The sequence below is a fragment of the Acanthisitta chloris genome, unplaced genomic scaffold, assembly GCF_000695815.1.
Source record: "Acanthisitta chloris isolate BGI_N310 unplaced genomic scaffold, ASM69581v1 scaffold9272, whole genome shotgun sequence".
NCBI lineage: Eukaryota > Metazoa > Chordata > Aves > Passeriformes > Acanthisittidae > Acanthisitta > Acanthisitta chloris.
Window position 1 is genome coordinate 26,315 of NW_008659920.1, and position 19,144 is coordinate 45,458.

General features: G+C 40.4%; 1 protein-coding gene across 1 annotated transcript in view; it reads right to left on the bottom strand.

The window, feature by feature from the left end:
* Positions 1 to 18,385, bottom strand: part of TRPM5 (transient receptor potential cation channel, subfamily M, member 5) — a 37,671-nt gene extending 19,286 nt beyond the window's left edge. The window contains exons 1-11 of the mRNA XM_009069600.1: positions 18,269 to 18,385; positions 17,178 to 17,358; positions 14,998 to 15,164; positions 11,543 to 11,723; positions 9,338 to 9,402; positions 7,059 to 7,250; positions 5,644 to 5,752; positions 4,686 to 4,804; positions 3,733 to 4,059; positions 2,126 to 2,251; positions 737 to 860 (exon numbers count right to left, since the gene is read on the bottom strand). Coding sequence (XP_009067848.1) covers positions 737 to 860; positions 2,126 to 2,251; positions 3,733 to 4,059; positions 4,686 to 4,804; positions 5,644 to 5,752; positions 7,059 to 7,250; positions 9,338 to 9,402; positions 11,543 to 11,723; positions 14,998 to 15,164; positions 17,178 to 17,358; positions 18,269 to 18,385 — 1,708 coding nt within the window. The remainder of the gene's footprint in view (positions 1 to 736; positions 861 to 2,125; positions 2,252 to 3,732; positions 4,060 to 4,685; positions 4,805 to 5,643; positions 5,753 to 7,058; positions 7,251 to 9,337; positions 9,403 to 11,542; positions 11,724 to 14,997; positions 15,165 to 17,177; positions 17,359 to 18,268) is intronic.
* Positions 18,386 to 19,144: the final 759 nt, after the last annotated feature.

A 19,144-nucleotide genomic window follows, 5' to 3' on the forward strand; every position in this document is an offset into this window, starting at 1 on the left:
ATAATGTAGCAATGCCTGCATAAGCCTTCAGCTGCTTGATGTACTAGTTCTAAGGGGAGAGGAGCATCTGCATTTGTTTCCACATGTGGCATGTTTTAAAGCCCTCTGTTGACAGCAGTGCTGCTCCCAGGTATGGATTGGACTGAAGTGAGATCAGCAGACACCCTTGTGTGCAGACATCTGTTTCTAAGCCAGGCAATGGGGAGAGGGCTTGGCATTCCAGCATTGCAGATGCCTGGATGCTGACTGCTGTAGGGAGGGGTGGCTTGTCTGCTGCACAACCAGCCTGAGCCTCACTGCAGTGTGCAGTGCAGTTAGCCCTCTTCTGGGTGAGGTAATCTCAAGTTATTTTTAGCAGCGATGACAAACCTCAAAACTTGTTGCTTTAGTGGCCCTTACAGAGCACACTTGATATTGCAGGAAAACCAAGCTGCTGGGAGCCTGGAAATGTTTTGGTTATTCTGCCTTCCCCATCACTAACACATCTTATGCTAAGATAAATACCACTTAAAATACCAATAAGCAGCAGGAGAGTAATTTCTGCCATGCATCCCAGGGCCCAGTCTCGGAACACTGATTTTTCCAAAATGATTGTGTTTTAAGTCTTTCTGTGGTATCTGGATGTTTGGGATTGCCTGTGCTGCGAGACTGAAACAGTATTCTTTTCACTTGCTTGTCTTCCAGTGGCAGTTACTTCTCAAAGTTTTGATGCCATTCAAAAGGTGTCATTACTTACCAACAGCAAGCTTATCATACGTGGCATCTTTCATTGTAGCAGATACTTCAGTCTCTGTCTCCAGGTGGGACATCTCTTTAAGGATGGTGCAGGCTGCCAGAGCTGATGCTACTCCCTCCCGACCCTGTAGAATTGAAAGGAGTGCTGCTGTTACCCCCCCTGGAGAGCATTGCTGAAGGGGGGGACTCCACTAAGGAACACATCTGACAGCAACCACAAAAAATTCATGCATGCCTCCCTGTCCAAGAAAAATCTTCCCTCAAATGCAGATTTGAAAGTCCAAAATGTTGATCGAAGTGACAGGTTTGATGATATTTGAGAGCTGAAAACCACATATTGTGGATGCCCTATCCCTGACAGTGTCCAAGGCCAGGTTGGATGGCTCATTGAGAAAACTGGTCTAGTGGGAGGTCTGCTGTGTCCCTGCCCATCACAGGGGGGGGTGAAACTAGATGATCTTTACCGTCCTTTCCAACCCAAACTATTGTATGATTCCATATTGGTAGTTCTTGTGCCTCGTAAGGCTGGAGACTTCTGGGTCCAGGCTCTTAGATTTGGGGTAGCAGTCAGACTGAAAAGAGAATAATGTGCTATGGAAATGGAGCAAAACAGTCTCAGAGTGCTGAGATGCCTTGAGCACGGCTGTGCTGAGACCCTGCATAAGGATGTATGAGGAAGAAGGGACCACAGCTGACAGAGGCACAGCAGGGGCACTCAGGAAAGATCCCTGTTACCAGTGCCTTCTGTAGCAACGCTGATGTGTCTGCAGGCACACACACACACTCGCAGGCTGAAGAGCTGTGCATGAGCCTGCCCATGACCCCCCTCTGCCAGATGCAGTCCTCTGGAAGGTCAGGGATGGAGCCTGATAGCTGTGTCTTGCTCTGTGGGGGCAGGGAGGCTCCCAGATGCAGGAGACAGGGCCTTGGTTGTGGGGAATTATAAAACAGCAGCCAATTATGCTAGCTTGGAGCTCAGCCTTTGAAAGCGTGATGCTGTTGCTCCCTACACATAGGGAACGTAAGCTAAAGATGCTTCATTGCACCATCTTCCCTCCCATCACGCTTGGATCCAAACAATGAACTTATTGTAGAAGTCACAAAACCTGAGACTGACAGCGGTGAGTCATCAGGAGCAGGGGAGGGGAGCTCTGCAGCAGAGCTTCAGGCTGTGCTGATTTACACCTGCTGCTGCTCTGCCTCCCTCCATCAGGTCCTCTGGCCCCCACTGGCATGAGTCACACAGAGATGAAAGGCCCTGTAAATGCCACATCTCGTGTTTTGGAAACAAACCTATCTGACATCTGAGCTGCAAAGCTGAGCAAAAAAAATCTCGTAAACTTGAAATATGCCAATATTTCACCTGAAGCAGCTACAGCTCAAAGCTTACCATAGCCCAGAAATAGTTTGCCATCTTGTGCCGGTTTTGAAGTACTGCCCAGACAAACAAATCCCTCCAAGGATTTTCACATTTCTGGTTCATATCCAAGGGCATTCGCTCTGTATTCATGTGATCCTGAAATATGGTTTGTAGAAATTAAAACCTGCTTTTCAGTCTCATTCCATCCAAATGACATGATCTAAGCTGCTCTCAGCCTTGCCAGCTACATCATATTCTTTTGACTTTTTATTTTTCTTTTCTGTAAGATTGAGAGGCAATTAGCTCGTTCTGTACTGAGTCAAAGAACCGTTGTGTCCCTGAGATAACTCAATATGTGTGAGAACATTTCTGGATGAAATGTTGGCTCCATTGAAGCCAACGGTAAAGCTCTCATTGACTTTATTAAGGGGTTTCACCGCTGGTGTGTAATATCATACACAACAAACCTGTGATTAACTAATCTGAGCTTGCCTTCAATTATATTAGACTCTGCTCAACTGCCACAGAGGACATGGTTTCAGAGAAAAGGGAACAAAAGGCATTTTATTTCAACAGAAATAAATCTCTCCAAGGCCCTGTACAGGACAAGAATAGAGTACATCAATCCCCCCTTTTAGTCTTTCCTTTGAGAAACCTTTCCCTCATGCAGGGAGCAGCTTAAGTAGAACACTGCTTATTCCTTTATCACTAGATATAAAATTGTCCAGAGGAAGTGTAGCCACTTAGGTCAAGTTCTAAGTATATTTAAAAACTGCCTTTATATCTATTGTGTTAATTAGAAGCAGCCAGGGTGCATTTATTTTGAATAAAACAAGTTCTTGTGAGAATATGTTTTTAAATCATTTAAATTTTGAGATTCTGTTCAAATTTGTTTTAATGACATTTTTGGGGAGATGCTGGGGGGGAGCTGTTCTTCATATTTTAGTGAGCTATTTATCAAATGCATTGCATGGAAAAACTTGCAGAAGACATAGATATTCTAAAAGTCTCATCTGTCTTTGTAACCACTAGTTCCTAACTTGAAACAAGACATGCGATTTAGCAGCAGTGACACTGTTATCCAAGTACTGTGAAGCTCTTTCTGTTGCCAGTGATAATGGGATTGAGCCACTGTTGGGAAGGAGCCACGGGAAGAAGCTTTTAAAGGAATGAAGCTAGTAGGCAGCATGATGTCATACCTGAATTGAGCCTTATTTGCAGCACTTGGCTTTAGCTCACTTACTGCCAAATGCCAAAAAGCTAAGAGATTTTGGGGGCAAATTTCTATTTCTGTAAAATTTGTGATTCCAGGGATTGTGAAACAAAGGCCATAACTTAGCAGTAGCTCAAGGTACAGCAGAACCTTGCATGAAACCCCATGTACAGAGGGGCAGAAAGAGAAATCACAGTCTGTCTTAGAAATTCCTTTCTTTTCTCTTTTAGTTTTGAAATTAAAAAGATCAAAGCATTTTTAGCTGTAAAAATAAGGTGCTGAAAAAAGGAATGAGAAAGTAAAGTGACTGTTCTGTCATCTTCCCTTTCCTTCCCTGCCCCACCCCCAAAGGCCAGACCTAGTTAAAGTTGTTCAAATTCTGAATTAGAGGGGAGCAGAACTACAATGCAAAGCTGGGACTCACAGACTTTTCCTCGTAGAAATCTTTCCATGCATCATGAAGAAAATCCTTGAGAACTCTAGAGACCTGACTGAGAGTGAAAAGTGGGCTGTTGTCCTTCTGCTCATTTTGCTGTAGACCAGGGAGCACTGCCAAGGACAGGTTGCTTTCTTCATGCTTCTTCAGCAGTTCATAGAGGAGGCATTTCTGAGAAATGGAACAGTAGAGTCGCTGCAGACGACCATGGGTCAGGAACTCACATATGTTAGCCCCATTGTCAATAAATAATTTTACGAATTCTGTTTTGTCATTGACCAGAGCATCCATCATCACTTCTTCCAGGTCACAGGACTAGATAGATGAAGGGAAAAAAAAAAAAAAAGAAAAAAAAAAGGAAAGTTTTTTGGGTAATCATGGATGGATGATGAGAGAGGTAAGATTTAACATGAGGACATGAATATTTTGTCTTCTACCAGATCAGCAGTGGGTACAATGAGAAAGAGGTAGAATTTTCTTCATTTCTCTGTGACCGAACATCTATGTAAATGTTAGTGTTAAAACATCAACAGAAATAGCATCCTGTAGGATTTGTGGTGATGTTACTACCCACTGTATTTCATACAGCAGTTGAAAACAGTGACATTCTTCCTACCATGGCCTAAAGTAATATCTGCATGCTCCTTGTGCTTTGTAAGCTTTGGTTTGTTTGCTTTAAAGCTCTATACAAAAAGGGGATCTTTGACCCCAAAGAGCTCAAGAAAGAGACTGTGACCACTGAATTATTCCTCTGTCTTTAGCCATTATCATATAGGGGAGCAGAAGGACAAACAGCCTCAGGAAGCACACTACCACTGCCCAGTCTCTTGGTGGAGCACTCAGGTAGAGTTAAAAACTGAAACCATCTTTTGGGTTGTTCCAGTGTCCTGTAAACATTGGATTATACACCCATTGTCCTCTGAGGCAATAAAACCTGGTACCTTCCACTCCACGTCACCATTGAGTATTTCACTTTTAGCAATGTCAACTCTATTCCAGGCCACTGCCAGCTTCAATTCATCCAGATATTCCTGAGCGTAATGACTCTGACTTTTACAGGCTGGAAAAAATAGGAAATGCAAATAAACTCAGTACTTTACAGTTATGTTTAATTTAACTTGTATTTGTACTTTGATTAGCAATACAAGATCTCCTTCAGCTATCACAGATCTGTGGGTTGCTTAACCAGGAGCCCTTCATAGTTTTTTCCTAAATTAAGAAATACTAAAATGAAAAACACTACTTTTTACCAGCTGAATTCTCTATTAAACCATTAAGTTTAAATGGCTGTTGGATTTCAAGAGGGACCCTGGCCTGCAGAAGGCAAGGAACAGGACTGGCTATTGGTTTTGCTTTGTTTCAATTAGCACATTAGGGATAGAATGTCTTTTTTCGCCCATGCTAAATTTAGGCTAACACAAACCATTAAGTTAACAGAAACTGAAGTAAGTGTCAGCACAAGTAATGTCTTCTTTGAGAAGTTACAGTAGAGATTTCTTGTAGGAGAAATAGATTGTTTCTGGAACTATGGCAGTTTGGGTTTACTTGTGGTTTTTTGTTTTATTTTCCTGGGGATTTTAGTGGTTGGTAATTGGAATAACATACTGATACAGTGTATTTCAGTTCTTCTATAACCTCTGCTACTAAGAGAAGCAAGTAGAGAAACAAAGGAGCAATTGATATAGTACTATACAACAGCTTGAGATTAAAAAGCAAACACTAGTTTAAAGCAAGGTTACAAGAACTATGGTAACTGCCACAGTTAATTTGTCAATAAACAACAGAACTGTGCATCAGAAATGATATCTGATCCAACTGAACTGGCCAAAAATTATATTTATGGCACAGAGGAAGTCAAGTAAGACAAGTGTTACACTGTGCTGTCTTTATTGTTCTTACCTTTCACTAAAGCTTTTAAAATTACTGTGTCTAGTTCTTCTGAATCATCTTGCTCAAAGTTGTGCAGAGTTAGAAGATGCTGGTGTGATGATGACATAATGTTCTTAATCTATTGGGAGTTAAAACAAAAGTCATTTTGCACACTGTTCTACCACTATATATTAGTGCCCAAGAACCCAATGGAGATCACCAATACAGTATTTCCCAAAAACTTATGTTCTACTTGTAAAGCTGAGGTTTGGCAAGAAGACAAACATTATTAGTCTCCCATATATAAATAAGTCCAAAGGCAGGAAGGGAGTTATTGCCTTTTCCAAAGTCACCTAACAGGATAGGAGGAACAGAACTTGGATATCCTGAGAACCTGAGCTGTGCTTTAATTAAAAGATCCTTCCTTAACTCATATTCTTATCTGACTCATAGTCATGCTGTGGCCAGCATACCACTAGTTCTGTCTTACCTTTTCTTGCTTTGACATTTAAGTTTTGCTCTCAGACTTGTTTGTTTAAAAGCACAGTCTCTGAAGCTTCTTCGAGTAAAAGTCCTCAAATATTGATATATATACAGTACTCTTTCCTTCTGCTTCTCTATTTATTGAGTTTTCTTTCTCTCAGCTGCACTGAGACTGTGAGCATCTGGCAATATTGCTTCTAGATGCCCTTCCATCCTCTTTTGTCAGTGATCTGTCAGAGTTCTCCCTAATGCAATGAATATGTGGAACTTTTAAAGCTAAGGATTATGGCAGGGACTGCAAAGAATAAGTAGTGGTCCAGTTGAGTGGACTTGATTTATCTGAGAGGCAGACAGTGCTCCTCAGTCTTCGCATAAAGACAATCCCCAAATGGTTTTTTGTTACTAAAAGACATGCATAATGGTTTAAGTCCAGCAAGTGTGCCTCAAGACAAAGAGTAAGGAAGATTTGTTAATCTGTTTTGTCTTTCTGTTTTAGACATGTAACTGACAATAGATAGGATTATTTCTAAACACGCTTCGTTCTATTTAATTTATTCATGCTTATCCACAATTAGGTTTCCATTTAACAGCTGTAGGTCATGAATTAGGTCTCTTCTGTCACAGCTGCACAAGCTCCACAGCTGTGGGTATAAATAATGCTTCGTGTCCTACAGAAGGACTGTGAGGTTCCTGAGTCCTCATTTGAGGAAATAATCGAGGAAGGACAGAGCCCTAAGTGTTCAGCTGAATCACTAGGACAACAAAGTAGTTTGCATGATCAACTGAGCACTTGATTTTAATGTTAGAGACGTGTTCTAGAAAGCTAGTGTCAAAGTACTGCAGTACCCAAAATTTCTGGGCAGCTTCTTGCCAAACCTGTACTGAACAGGCTACCAAAGCTAAAAAAGGTAGTAGAGAGTTTGTGAACATGGTGTATGTAATCATCCAACATATGAGCTCACTGTTTCTGTCCATTGGAGAATGTCCTTCTGCGAGAAGTCTTCTGCAGGGAATTTCTCCTTAAATTGCTTTTCAACATATTCTGGATTGATGGAATGTAGGCCATTCATGAATGCAGCTAAGATGTCAGCTGTACCTCCAGATCCTTCTAAGATAAGCCAGGGAGCAGAATTTTCCAGACCGCTGAGAATTCTCTGTAGTTTAAAAAGTACAATTTTAGAATTCATATATGGAAAGAAAATATTATTTAAAAGAAGGACTTCTAGTAAACTAGGAATAAATGTGTAGCTAAACCAGATTCACTATGGAATCAGTCCAGACTTCTCTAAGCTATTAGGAATTTTCTGATTCTATAGCAGGTCATCCATGTATAGGCCCCTGACTACTCTTCTTTTCATGACACATCTGCTGAGTAGCTAAGCAACCTGATTTGGACAAACAAGGGATAAAATTTATTTGCCCCTGACTTTTTTTCCCATGAAGTCTGTGTTTCATCATAGTCAGGTACAAAAGTAGCCCTATAAAGAAATTCTCAGCAGGCTTTTTGGTGTAGGGGTGTTTTCCTGGCTGCTAAACCTGGCAGTATGTTCTGAAATTTGTTCAGGAATTTGCCTGTGGGAATACAACATTGGGCTACAGGAAAAAAACCCCACTGAATCATAACAATTTTAAGAGTTAAAAGCTACTAATTCTATTACTAATTCTGTTCTTATCAGAATGAGTCAGGTAGGCTGTTGAGAGAGGAAAGCAGAGGCCATGCATGGCATCTTAACTGCAACAATCACTATTGCTGTCAGTCTATTTCTTCCTCTGGAGTTATGCAAGACTCTATTGATTCAATTGTGGTGCAGGGTTTTTTCTTCAGTTTAGGTGTTGTGTTTTTTAAATTTTTATAAAACTGTTGTAGTCCTTGGTGTGTACTATCCAATTTGTATTAAAAAAATGGATACTCTGAAAAAGTGCAGCCAGTTATCCATTCTCAGCATGTGTCATTTTAGAGCAGCTCCAACCAGTTTACCTTTGGTCTGCAAGTCACTTTGTTCTCTAAAACTTTGAAAAGAGGATTTATAGGTCATAGTATGTGATTTTTTCGAAACCCAATAGACAAGAAACACTGTGATATTTAGCCTCTAGAAACAAAACTCAAGAGGTGACATAATCCTAGTTTAAACAGCAAGATTCCTAATACCAGTGTGTTTTAGTCCAGCTGACAAAGATATGACAAGATACAGGGACTGGAATCTGAAACCAGAAAATGTCACCAGAAACAACTCATTATTCTGAAAGAGGTTAGCAGCTTGCATGGCACAGTCTCATCACTTGGAAACTTTAAATTATGATCAAATTCTGTCTCACTAAAGATGCTGTAGAATGACAGTATTACTAAAAAAATAAAATTAAAATAGAAATCAAAGAGTATCTCCTTGTTAACAGGATATTTAAGTTGCAGAACTACTCAGGAGAAAAATCAAAACTGATCCTTCTCTGATGAAGATCTGGGACAACACTCCTGTCTTCTATCCAGCAATGTACAAGGGACACTATAGTTTTAAATGGCATGTCGATGAAGATTTGGGACAACACTCCTGTCTTCTATCCAACAATGTACATTTCCTCAGTGGAACTGGGACACTATAGTTTTAAATGGCATGTCTGGCAAACTTGGGCTTGTACTTCCTCTGAGCAGTGGGACAGACAGTTGTTTCATTGTTGCTGCACAGAACTGAATGATTCATCTCTTTTTTTTGTATGTGTTCTCAAGTAATAGCTCATTGGGACAACACTCCTGTCTTCTATCCAACAATGTACATTTCCTCAGTGGAACTGGGACACTATAGTTTTAAATGGCATGTCTGGCAAACTTGGGCTTGTACTTCCTCTGAGCAGTGGGACAGACAGTTGTTTCATTGTTGCTGCACAGAACTGAATGATTCATCTCTTTTTTTTGTATGTGTTCTCAAGTAATAGCTCAGTATTTCTGTTCCACTAGATCTGGAGCTGGCTTCTGTGGGTTTGTTTTGGTTTTGGATTCTTTCTTCCCACTGTACAAGCTGGCAATGGAAACTTTAATGAACAGCTGGTGCCTATCAAAAGGAAATATTTCTCCCAAACAAACACTGGCAAATTTAACATTAACAGAGTTCAGTTCTTAATGGTGTATAGATATGAATTTAAACTTCATCTAAAGCACCAATAGATGTGTTTGTCATGCAGCCAAATTTTCCATTAATTACTTGGCACCAGTTAATTTAATTTCCTAAAGTTGAAAACAGCTTCTTACCTCAAGTGTGCCTGGCCCTCCATTTACCAGTAAGCAAAGCACAGGGATCTCGATGCTACCTGTTCCTGTGAAATAAATGGTTTAATTTTTAGAAAGGTAACAGCTTTTACAAAACTATTGCAGTTTTGCTGACCCCCTGAAAATACTTCTCCTGTTACATGCTGTTTTGGTGCCTGCAAAAGCATAGGAACCATATACTCTTCATGACTCTGCTTAAACAGCTCAAAATTTCATTCAGCACAGGCTAGTGTGGTCATAAATAATAACACAATCTGACACTTTAAAAAGAAATGCTAATGAAATATTTAACATGTCATGGCAGCAGGGAAAGAAACGAGGTCAGCATCCCTGTCCTAAGCCATCCTCCCACAGGGGCCCACAGATTTTTAGGGGGTTTATACAGTAAATGCTGAACTCTGTAATCCATAGGTGGCCTGAAGAGGTCAATCAAAACAGTTGCATCAGGAGATGAATGCCTCATTCAGCTGGAAGATAAAAGGCATTTGATTCAAACAATTTTTTGATGTTTCCCTTTGTAGATCTCCCAGAACTCTGTACAAATCTCCACATACTCTTTGCTGTGTCTCTTGTGGGATGACTACAGAGCTAATGTAGAACTGAGCTGTAGCCAGGATGTGATTGGCAATTAGCTTCATTTGTTTTAGTGCATGGCAGAGCATTGTCATACCTCTCTAAAATGATGTTCTGCTTTGAAGAGTGACTACAGGTTCCTCAGGGTTCGCTTATAGCTTCAAATATTCTTAATTTAACATAGATATAGATAAAATGTAGCCAAAGGAGGGGTAAGAGGATTCTGACTTTATGCTGGGGAGGTGAAAAGTCCTTAATTGCAAAGAATATTCAGTACATAAAAAAACTCCTTTAGAAGACTTCTAGGTATTTTTTAAAGTAGGGAAATTCTGCATGGCCTTATGAAAGCGTTTTCCTTCAGTAAAATCACATAGCTTTGCTCAGCTTGTATGTAAACGAGCTTAAATGAATGACATTGGCTTTGTTTATAGAAGATAACACTGAATTCAGTATGTTCCAGTGAAATATTTGTCATATGTATCAGCATATTTTTGGTCAGAATATTGTTCCACTGAGATTTGTTCAATCAGATTTGGATTGCAAGCAGAAAGAGGCTACTCTGTAATTCTCAGCATTGCAACCTCAGCCTACCTTTACAGCCCACACCTGTGGTCTTTCCTATCTGAGTCAACAGATAAGCATTCTTCAGGTGCATTTGTGCTCTAAGTACATCTGGGTAACCATACTATGGGCTGTGTAATTGAATATTAAACTGTTGCATACAACTGTGAGTTAGTGAGCTCTCCTGTCTGCTTCAGCTGTGCTAGCACTGCAGGTAGTACAGAAACAAAGGGAAGGTAAAAGTAATTCTATTAGCTCTTCATCTGAATTCTTTCCACAAATAGCAGTAGGAGACCTGCCCAATACTCAGTTCTTATTATAAACAAAGGTCTCATAGATTCAGAGGGCCATTAGGTGACACAGTGTTTGCCCAGGATAAGATATTATCCTGAAATAAATATGGCTTAAAATATTTCACAAGGCTTTGGAACAAGACTTTTCTTCCAGTGTAGGAGCAGTTCAAGACCCTGTGCGTGAGAAGGGATAAAAGTATACAATAGAGAACATCCATTTATTAGAGCCAATGGTTAAGGCAATTGAAGCTGGATTATTTTCTATTTAGAATCATAGAATCATCAAGGTTGGAGGAGACCTCTAAGATCATCCAGTCCAACCATTAACCTGTCACTCTGCTGTAACCCCTAAACCCTAAACCATATCTATCCTCCAGCACCATATCCAGATGCCTCTTGAACACTTCCAGGGATGGTGACTCCACCACCTCCCTGGGCAATCTAATCTATTCAGGAACACCCTAACAGGGAAAACATTTTCCAGACATCTCCTCTGAATCTCAGATTGTTGTGTTTTAAGGCAATTTGAGCTCTGCTTTAGCTATGTTTAAAGAGTAAAAGCCAGTCTCTTTGGTTTGAAGAGCAGCTTTCTTAACTTCAGAAGTTATCATAGTTCTGTCTCTTACATAATGATATGTTTACTTAACCTTGCCTATGTAGGTGATTGTTCAGTTGGAGAATTGGAGTTGCCTTTGTCCCTCAGGTATCACTGCAATATCAGGATCATTCAAATGAGCATGTCTATAGAGACTCTACTTACCACCATATCCAGTACGCTGCTCTGAAATATGCTTTTCCAAGGCTAAACGTAGCTTAGTGGCTCCATCTGGCTCATCTGTTGTTATGTCATCCACCAAAATAAAATGGGAATGGTTGTGGTCCAGGGAATATGGTGGGCCTTGGCTACTATCATCAGATTGGTAGTGTACAGGACTTCCATTCTAGAAAGAGGAGGAGAAATGTGAGTGTTCTCTGCAAAACCCAGTCCATGTTTTCATGTGCTTCATCTCCGTTTCTGTGCTGTCTGCACACTGACATAGCACAGCACCTGTGAGACACTTGAATAGACTCTTGGGAAAGGACAGAGGAGGACAATGAGTTCCTTATGAAAAGGGGCAGATTTGACAGGATTGATAGCTGAAGTCCCTGAAATTTCCATCTTGGCCTCTGCAAAATATAGTGAGATCAGTCATCGTATCTGGAACACAGGTTTGGGAAATGTTCATTGTACCAATGGAAAGGGGCCAGGAGATCCAGTAATTGTGGATGGAGCTGTAGAGCCTCAGCTGGTATAAAGAGGGGCAAACATATTAGTTTCAGTAGTATTTTGTCCATACCAGCTGAGGCCAGTAGGTAAGGTAGCCTGCTCTACGTTCATATCAATTTAAACACAATTTTGCCTAATTGACAGGATTATATGAAGTCTAATGGTTATTCTCGGTTTGGAAATTGCATTCTAAAAGAGTAAGTGACAGGCAGATTTTAGAAAGTGCAATCTTATCTTTTATTTTGGATGAGGGGTGTTATATCTATAAATTATTTATTAATTGTTTTTTGCATAAAATCACTGTCTAGGTAAAACAGAACCCCTGCTATAGTCTTTTGTTCTAAGTATTGCAGTAAATAAGTCTTCCATGGACACATTTTTTTCAAGCTCCCCTTATGTCCTAAATATATCTTTCTTTCCCACTGTGACACATCCACTTTGAAGCATCATTTCTAGCTGCAAGCCAGGCTGTAAATGCCTGGATATTCTTTTCAATTTTCATAATCACTGCCCTCCTGCAAGTAAGTCACATTAAAACAAGTTTAAAATCTGAATTTCCTTTTATCGTGCCTGTTTTTCAATTCCCACAACCTTTGAGTCGATGAGCAAAACTCACACTGTCAGCTTGGCTATTGTAACTGTGCAGTGCATTATCCTCAGAGTAACTTTGAGGACACAGACAGGTGTTAAATCCTTTTGAGAAGCAGCAGTGTAACTATGAAGGTAACCTAATTTTCATTCAGGTATGGCAGGGAGATTTACATTCAGGTTTGCAAGAGCCAGGTATTATGCAGAGCCTTCCTTAATCCCAGATGTTAGCACTGTCTGCTAGGAAAAGCAGTGCCCAGTTGAATCCTGGAGGAAGTCGAACAGAGGAGTTATCCATGTTCTCCACAGGCAAGGCTAAGGCTGAATTTGAAGAGGCAGTGAAGGAGCTCACAGTAGCACTACTAATGCATAAAAATGCATGAAGCATCCCAGAGGACAAGCTCCTTCATGTTGCACACTGCACAGCATGCCCTACGTGGCTTTCTGAAATGAAGCTGTGTACAGTCAAACTGGAGAAGAGAAATCTCCTTCAAAGCAAGGTGAAAAAGGCTATTATCAGGTGTGTTCCTATGGCTTCTTTCCTTGTCAGCAGCTCTGGGAAGAGTGGGAAAATCAGAGGCTGTTCCAGGAAGAAAAGCAGTAAACTTGCATGTCATTTACAAACAGGCAGTGCCACCAATTTCTTTTACCTCCATCTCTCTGTTTCTCATTTGCTGGGGAAAGCTTCTGGACACAATTCAGTTCCTTCAGATTTTGTTTTGACAGAGGGTGTGCCTATATTCTGCTGCCATGTAATATTTAGCCTACTCACCAAAGATCTGGCCCTTGATTAAGACCCAGAGGCAAAACAATCAATTGAAAAAGGCCCTTGGGAATATTCCTATTTATTCTCTGGAAACATGGAAGTGACCTTTCAATGATGTTTAAAGCATACCATTAACACAGAAGAGAGGGGAGGGGTTCGCTGATTTCAGGGCTTGGTTTTCTCCTTGCTAGTGGGGATTGTTAGCTCTATTTTATAAAAGAAGCTGCTTGTGTTAGGGCCAAGTATAAAGAAAGCTGGGCTTAGATCAACATCCCTGTCTGTAGTTCCTTTGTCTGAAAGTTACTGACTAAAATCCAAAATGTCTTTGGATGGAAGCTGTGCCAGAAGTCACAGGGTCAGGAATGCTCTTTACAAAATATTCCTTGACAAAGAATTCCAGCTTTAGCTAAGGGGGAGAAAATCTAATGCAATAAAAGGACCAGTGCACTTGTTTTGTAGCTGCTGATTGGGAGAGATCCAGATGCATTTTTATCACTTAGCCAAAGAGGGAGGTGAAATAGTTTGTGTTTACCAAAGCAACTTTCCTGTGCTAAATTCACAAACACAATGAAACAAAGACTTTCCTCTGAGGTCTTCTTGGACCAGTTGCCACACAAATAAAGTCTTCTAGCTAAGGATTTCCACCTGGTAGAGCACACAGGTAGCTGTTGTTGGCAAAGAAAGATGAAACATGGGGAAGCCTAGTGACAATAAATTGCTGACATGGTCTGGCAGTCCCCCAGCTGCTAGCTGGTACTTGCAGGCCTATCTGAGAGAACAACTAGGTGTGAGTTCAAGGGGCTGTCTTTGGTATTTATTTCTTAGCTTCTGTAGAGAAGTGAAACAGCACAGAGGAACTGTTATCAATTGCCATTACACATCCACTTTATTGTTATAATACTCTGCATAGGGCAGACTGTACATCCAGTGATGACAAGGTAATGCTATTTTGCTTTTTCTCCACCTCTGGATCAATTTGGCATCAACACTTTCAGAAACTGTTGGGTGAGGCTTTTAATCTGTTGGTTTGTTGTTTTTGTTTGGGTGGGGGTTTTTTTCCTCCCAAGAACTCCCAAATTCGAAATTTCCTAGAGCTCCCAATAACTAGGTGAAATCCTAGAATTTTTGGCATGGTGTACTGAGCAGGGTTTTGCATATTAGACTCAAATTCAGAGTCTTAAGACACTCTGAAAAGACTTAAGGCGCTTAAGACACTTAAGAAAACTTTGTATTGGGATGTTTATGTCTGGTATTGCATAATATAAAATATGCTTTTTACAGTGTTTATGTAATAGCTTGGAGCAAGTGCTTCTGCAGTAAGTGGACGAGGGAAAAAACCACCCTTAAAGGTACCTTAGCTGTGTGATATTTTCCTGACATTCTGCAGTGCACTGGTCGCTGCGCCAATGCCTAATGCTGCCACCTGCTGTGCAGTTTCTCACAATCCTTCGTGCTCTTTATTTCTGTTTTCTCCCAAAAAGCAGTTTAAACCCCACTTATATCAAAGTTGTTCTGCCCACCACTTCCAGATTTTGTAAAGGTGCAGCTTATATCTGAACAGTTCTTTTCCACGAGTAGAATAAATGAAAAATACCTTTGTGTTGTCCAGAATTTCTCGGTGCTTAATTTTTCTGAGTGAAGTTATTCCTATGGCAGTCACGCTTACTCTGGATGAAGTACTAGCCAGTGCAAGATCTTGGACTGCTTGCACTAGGTGTCTTGTTATTCCTACACGTAAAGCACTGGTAAAAATCCAGGCACCTGTAATTATTTTTTAAAAACAGTTAGATAATTTCTTTGTAATTGAACATGTTTGTGTGTCAAGTAACATTACTTGCAGTACTTTTTTTAGATAGATAAAGTGAAGACAGGCCTTGATGGACTATACCTTTTAGAATTAAAATACACACAAATTTTGTAAGACTTTAATAAGGAAAACAAGAAGACATTATATGTCCAAGCAAATGTTCTTCACCTATTATGTAATGTAATGTTGCAATCTTTGATGCCAATATGCCCATCAAGAATGCTGTGTCCACTCTAGAGTCTAGACATGAGCAGAAACATCACTGTACCAGGTAGGTCTGACTGTTGTACAAGGAAAAGCAAAGGGACAGAGTGGGAGAAGTTGTTGACTGGAACTCTTGTGTGTGTGTGTAGAGTGAATTCTTCCAGAGAGTAGAATTTACAGCAGTATTGTTGTGGTGACCAGGAATTTGGAGAACCCTAGGTAAAGAGCTAGTTATCCTTCTTCAAACATGTAGCATAAAGGAACTGGGGACATTGATACTGCCCAGTCTTAAGGACAGGAGGCAGAAGAAGATCTGTGTGGCACAGAAGCACCAGAAAGAGCTTTGGTACTCAGCTGCTTTGTTACAAAAAGCAAAACTGTCACAATCTTGTCTGGACCAATGAAGCTAAACCAAGGGCTTGCTGTGAAGTGCTCACAGATGTTTTCACTTTGTCTTGCAGGCATTTTCATAAAGCCTTGGAGAAAAAAAGGTCAAATTAAAGCCTCTTCATGCCTATTCCCAGACATTGGATGGTTTGGGTTTGCTTCTCACTACTCTTGTCATTCATCTGAACAACCACGGAGAAAGTGAGCTGACTTATTTTGTGCTATACCTCACCAAGGTATTTTTGTTAGTCTTAAGTCTCATCATAGGTAGTTTGACTAATAAAGTGTGTTTGACTCTTAGCTTTGAAGAAAACAGGATTTCAAAAAGTAAAAACTATCACAACATGATTTTGAATGGTAGCTAAAAAGCAAGAATGGAGAAAACAAGAATTCTTATTTTTGACCTAAATTCACTCTTGTTGAAGTCAAATTGCTCTCCTCTCTTAAGAATTATTTCTTTATGGCACCAAAGAGGGACAATGTATTTGTTCCCATCTCATGCTATGCTTCTAGTGTCATCTCTGAAGAAATAATGCCAGATAATCTTACACTTCAGGAATGGTTGCCTAGAGTAAATTGGTTCCAAATAACTTATTTTTGCTACTATAATACTATTACTTTCATTTTCAAAGCTATTTACATGCAGATTGTAGATTGCATTCAGCAAATTCTTGGATATTGTGCTGGTTTGGGCTGAAGTAGAGTTAACATTCTTCACAGTGGCTAGGATGGGGCTGTGTTTAGGATTGTGCAGAACACAGGGTTGATAATGCAGAGATGTTTTCGTTATAGCTGAGCAGAGCTCACACAGAGCCAAGGCCTTTACTGCGTTTCGTACTGTCACACCAGGCAAGGAGGTTGGGGGTGCATGGGAGACTGGGAGGAGACACAGCTGGGACAGGTGACCGAAACTGACCAAAGGGATATTCCATACCATATGACATCATGCTCAGTATATAAGGTAGGAGGAAGGGGGGACATCTGGAGTGATGGTGTTTGTCTTCCCAAGTAACCATTACGTGTGATGGTCCCTGCTCTCCTGGAGATGCTGAACAGCTCCTGCCCATGGGAAGCAGTGAATTAATTCCTTGTTTTGCTTTGCTTGTGTGCGGTGCTTTTGCTTTCTCTATTAAACTGTCTTTATCTCAAGCCATGAGCTTTTTTAGCCTTTACCCTTCTGATTCTGTCCCCCATCCTGTTGGTGGGGGAGTGTGTGAGTGGCTGCATGGTTCTTGGTTGCTGGCTGGGGTTAAACCGTGACAGATTTCCAAAATTAATTATGTGAGCAGGCCCATTGGCATCAGCAGATCACTGAGTGTTAGGTGTGAGAAAGCAGCAGGGATACAAATTCCTTCTTTAGGGTCTAAAGCACTAACCTGTGCTTTGAACTGCCTTTAAAAGTCTTTTTTTTAAGACGTCCCGTAGCCAAGGCTTCATCTGGAAGTTTTCTTCTTCGCCTACTAAAGAGACAACCAGATTGGGAGCAGGTAGCTTCCACTTACTGAGCATGATGTCAAATATAATTCCAGGGTGAATGGTACTTGGGACCTTAATAAACTTCAACAAACAAAACAAAACCCTAGTGAGTAACAGTAGGACAGCAAGATATAATACAGAGGTCATGATGAATACAGAGGGAAATTATCATCAACTTGATTATTTAAGAACCAAATATGTAGGCAAGAACTGACAGAGAACTAAATACTAGAATGGATTTAGCAGACTTCTGTAGTTAGTTCTGTGTTGCAGACTGTCATACCCCTCTCTCCTTTATGCTGCTGCTCCTCTTGGAACTTCATAGTAGTCTAGCAAAGCCAATACATTTCTTAGGTGTTTCTGCACAAGCTGAAATATTTGCCTGATTTCATTTCTGTTTTTCAAGGACACGTTACATGAATCTGTTGCTTCTTCCAGTGCTGTGTATTTTCTCGGCTTTGTGGTTAAGACTTTATGATCAAACAAAATCTTAAGGCAGATTTCAGGAACTCCTAAGAATTCCTTCTGCCCTAGCACTAATGTATGCAGGGGACTAATGGGGAGGTGGGTCTGTCCATATCCATCCTTCTCTGCATATAGTAGAACAGAGAGAAAACTTAAAGGAGAGTCTTGAAACACCTCAAAAGTGTGTTTAAAATGTTAAAATCCATGTGATTAATTTTTGGCAGGAAGAGGTTCAAACAGGGCAAAGATACAAAATGAAGAAAGCAGGGCACATGATTGAATTTATTTTTTTTTCTGAAGGGTAAAGTGATCAGCTGTACTTGTAGCACGTCATTGCAAGTCACATGTTTGATTTCTGTACATTAATAGGCCATATTTTAAACCACACTCATGCTGAGGAAGGTGTGGTCCCTGCTTGGAGTACAATGTAGTGCCTCACTATTACGGACTCTTCATTTAGTGCTGAAGAAGTAACAGCTGAAAAACAGCAATAGCATTAAAGGGTTAAAACTCCTCAGTGCCATACCTTTCCATGTTTCTTCCTAGAAGCTGTGAAGTCTATCTCTCCTACCCAGTATGGTAGTTCTCTTTTGAAAGCTTCCTCTCTGTCGCTGCTGCTGAGCTTGGTTTCCATTTCTTCCATAGGATTTTTAAGGTGATTGAGCACCAGCAGACCAAGATGTTCACTGAGAGGACAGAAAATCAGAAAATGAGAAGCCATTTAAATTGGAGAGGCCAGAAAATCTATTAAGGTTTTAGTAAAATATTTAACTCTTTTATTATTTTGCTTGTAATGTTCAGCTAAAATTGGAGGTCTTTGTACCAAATGTCAGGCATTAGATATAGGAGGAGATTCCACACCAATGCTATGTAACTTATGTTATAAAAAGACATGAAGGAGTAAGGCTCCCTCAACTCTCATTTAGTGGGCAGAAAACTGAGTTGCAAGGTGCTGTTCAAAGTCACATGGAGTGTCTTGGAGCACAAAAGTGACCCAAATTCTACAAGAGAGGAAGGTGAGTCTCAGCCACAAACTACTGCAAGCAAGAGTAGAGTTGTGTCTGACTGTCTGAGTCATGGTTTCTTGATGTCATTGTGCCACATGCTACTATATTATCTGATGTGAATGCTAAATAGCTAAGTGATGATGTTGTATTTGTCTGAAGATACTTTAGGAGAGGTTTAGTCTCTGCTTGCTGTAGGAATAGGCTATTTATTCATAAGGCAAAGCATTTAAGGCAGGTGGTTTTCTACATACGTGGCTCCAGGAATGGTAGCAAGTAATCTGTCCTAGAGCAAAGGTCATATAACAAGAGTTGTTCTTCTGCATTACATGAGACACTGGAAAGGTCAGCTTGCTTCTCCTATGTTCCAGTTTGAACTGACAGAATTATGATCTGAA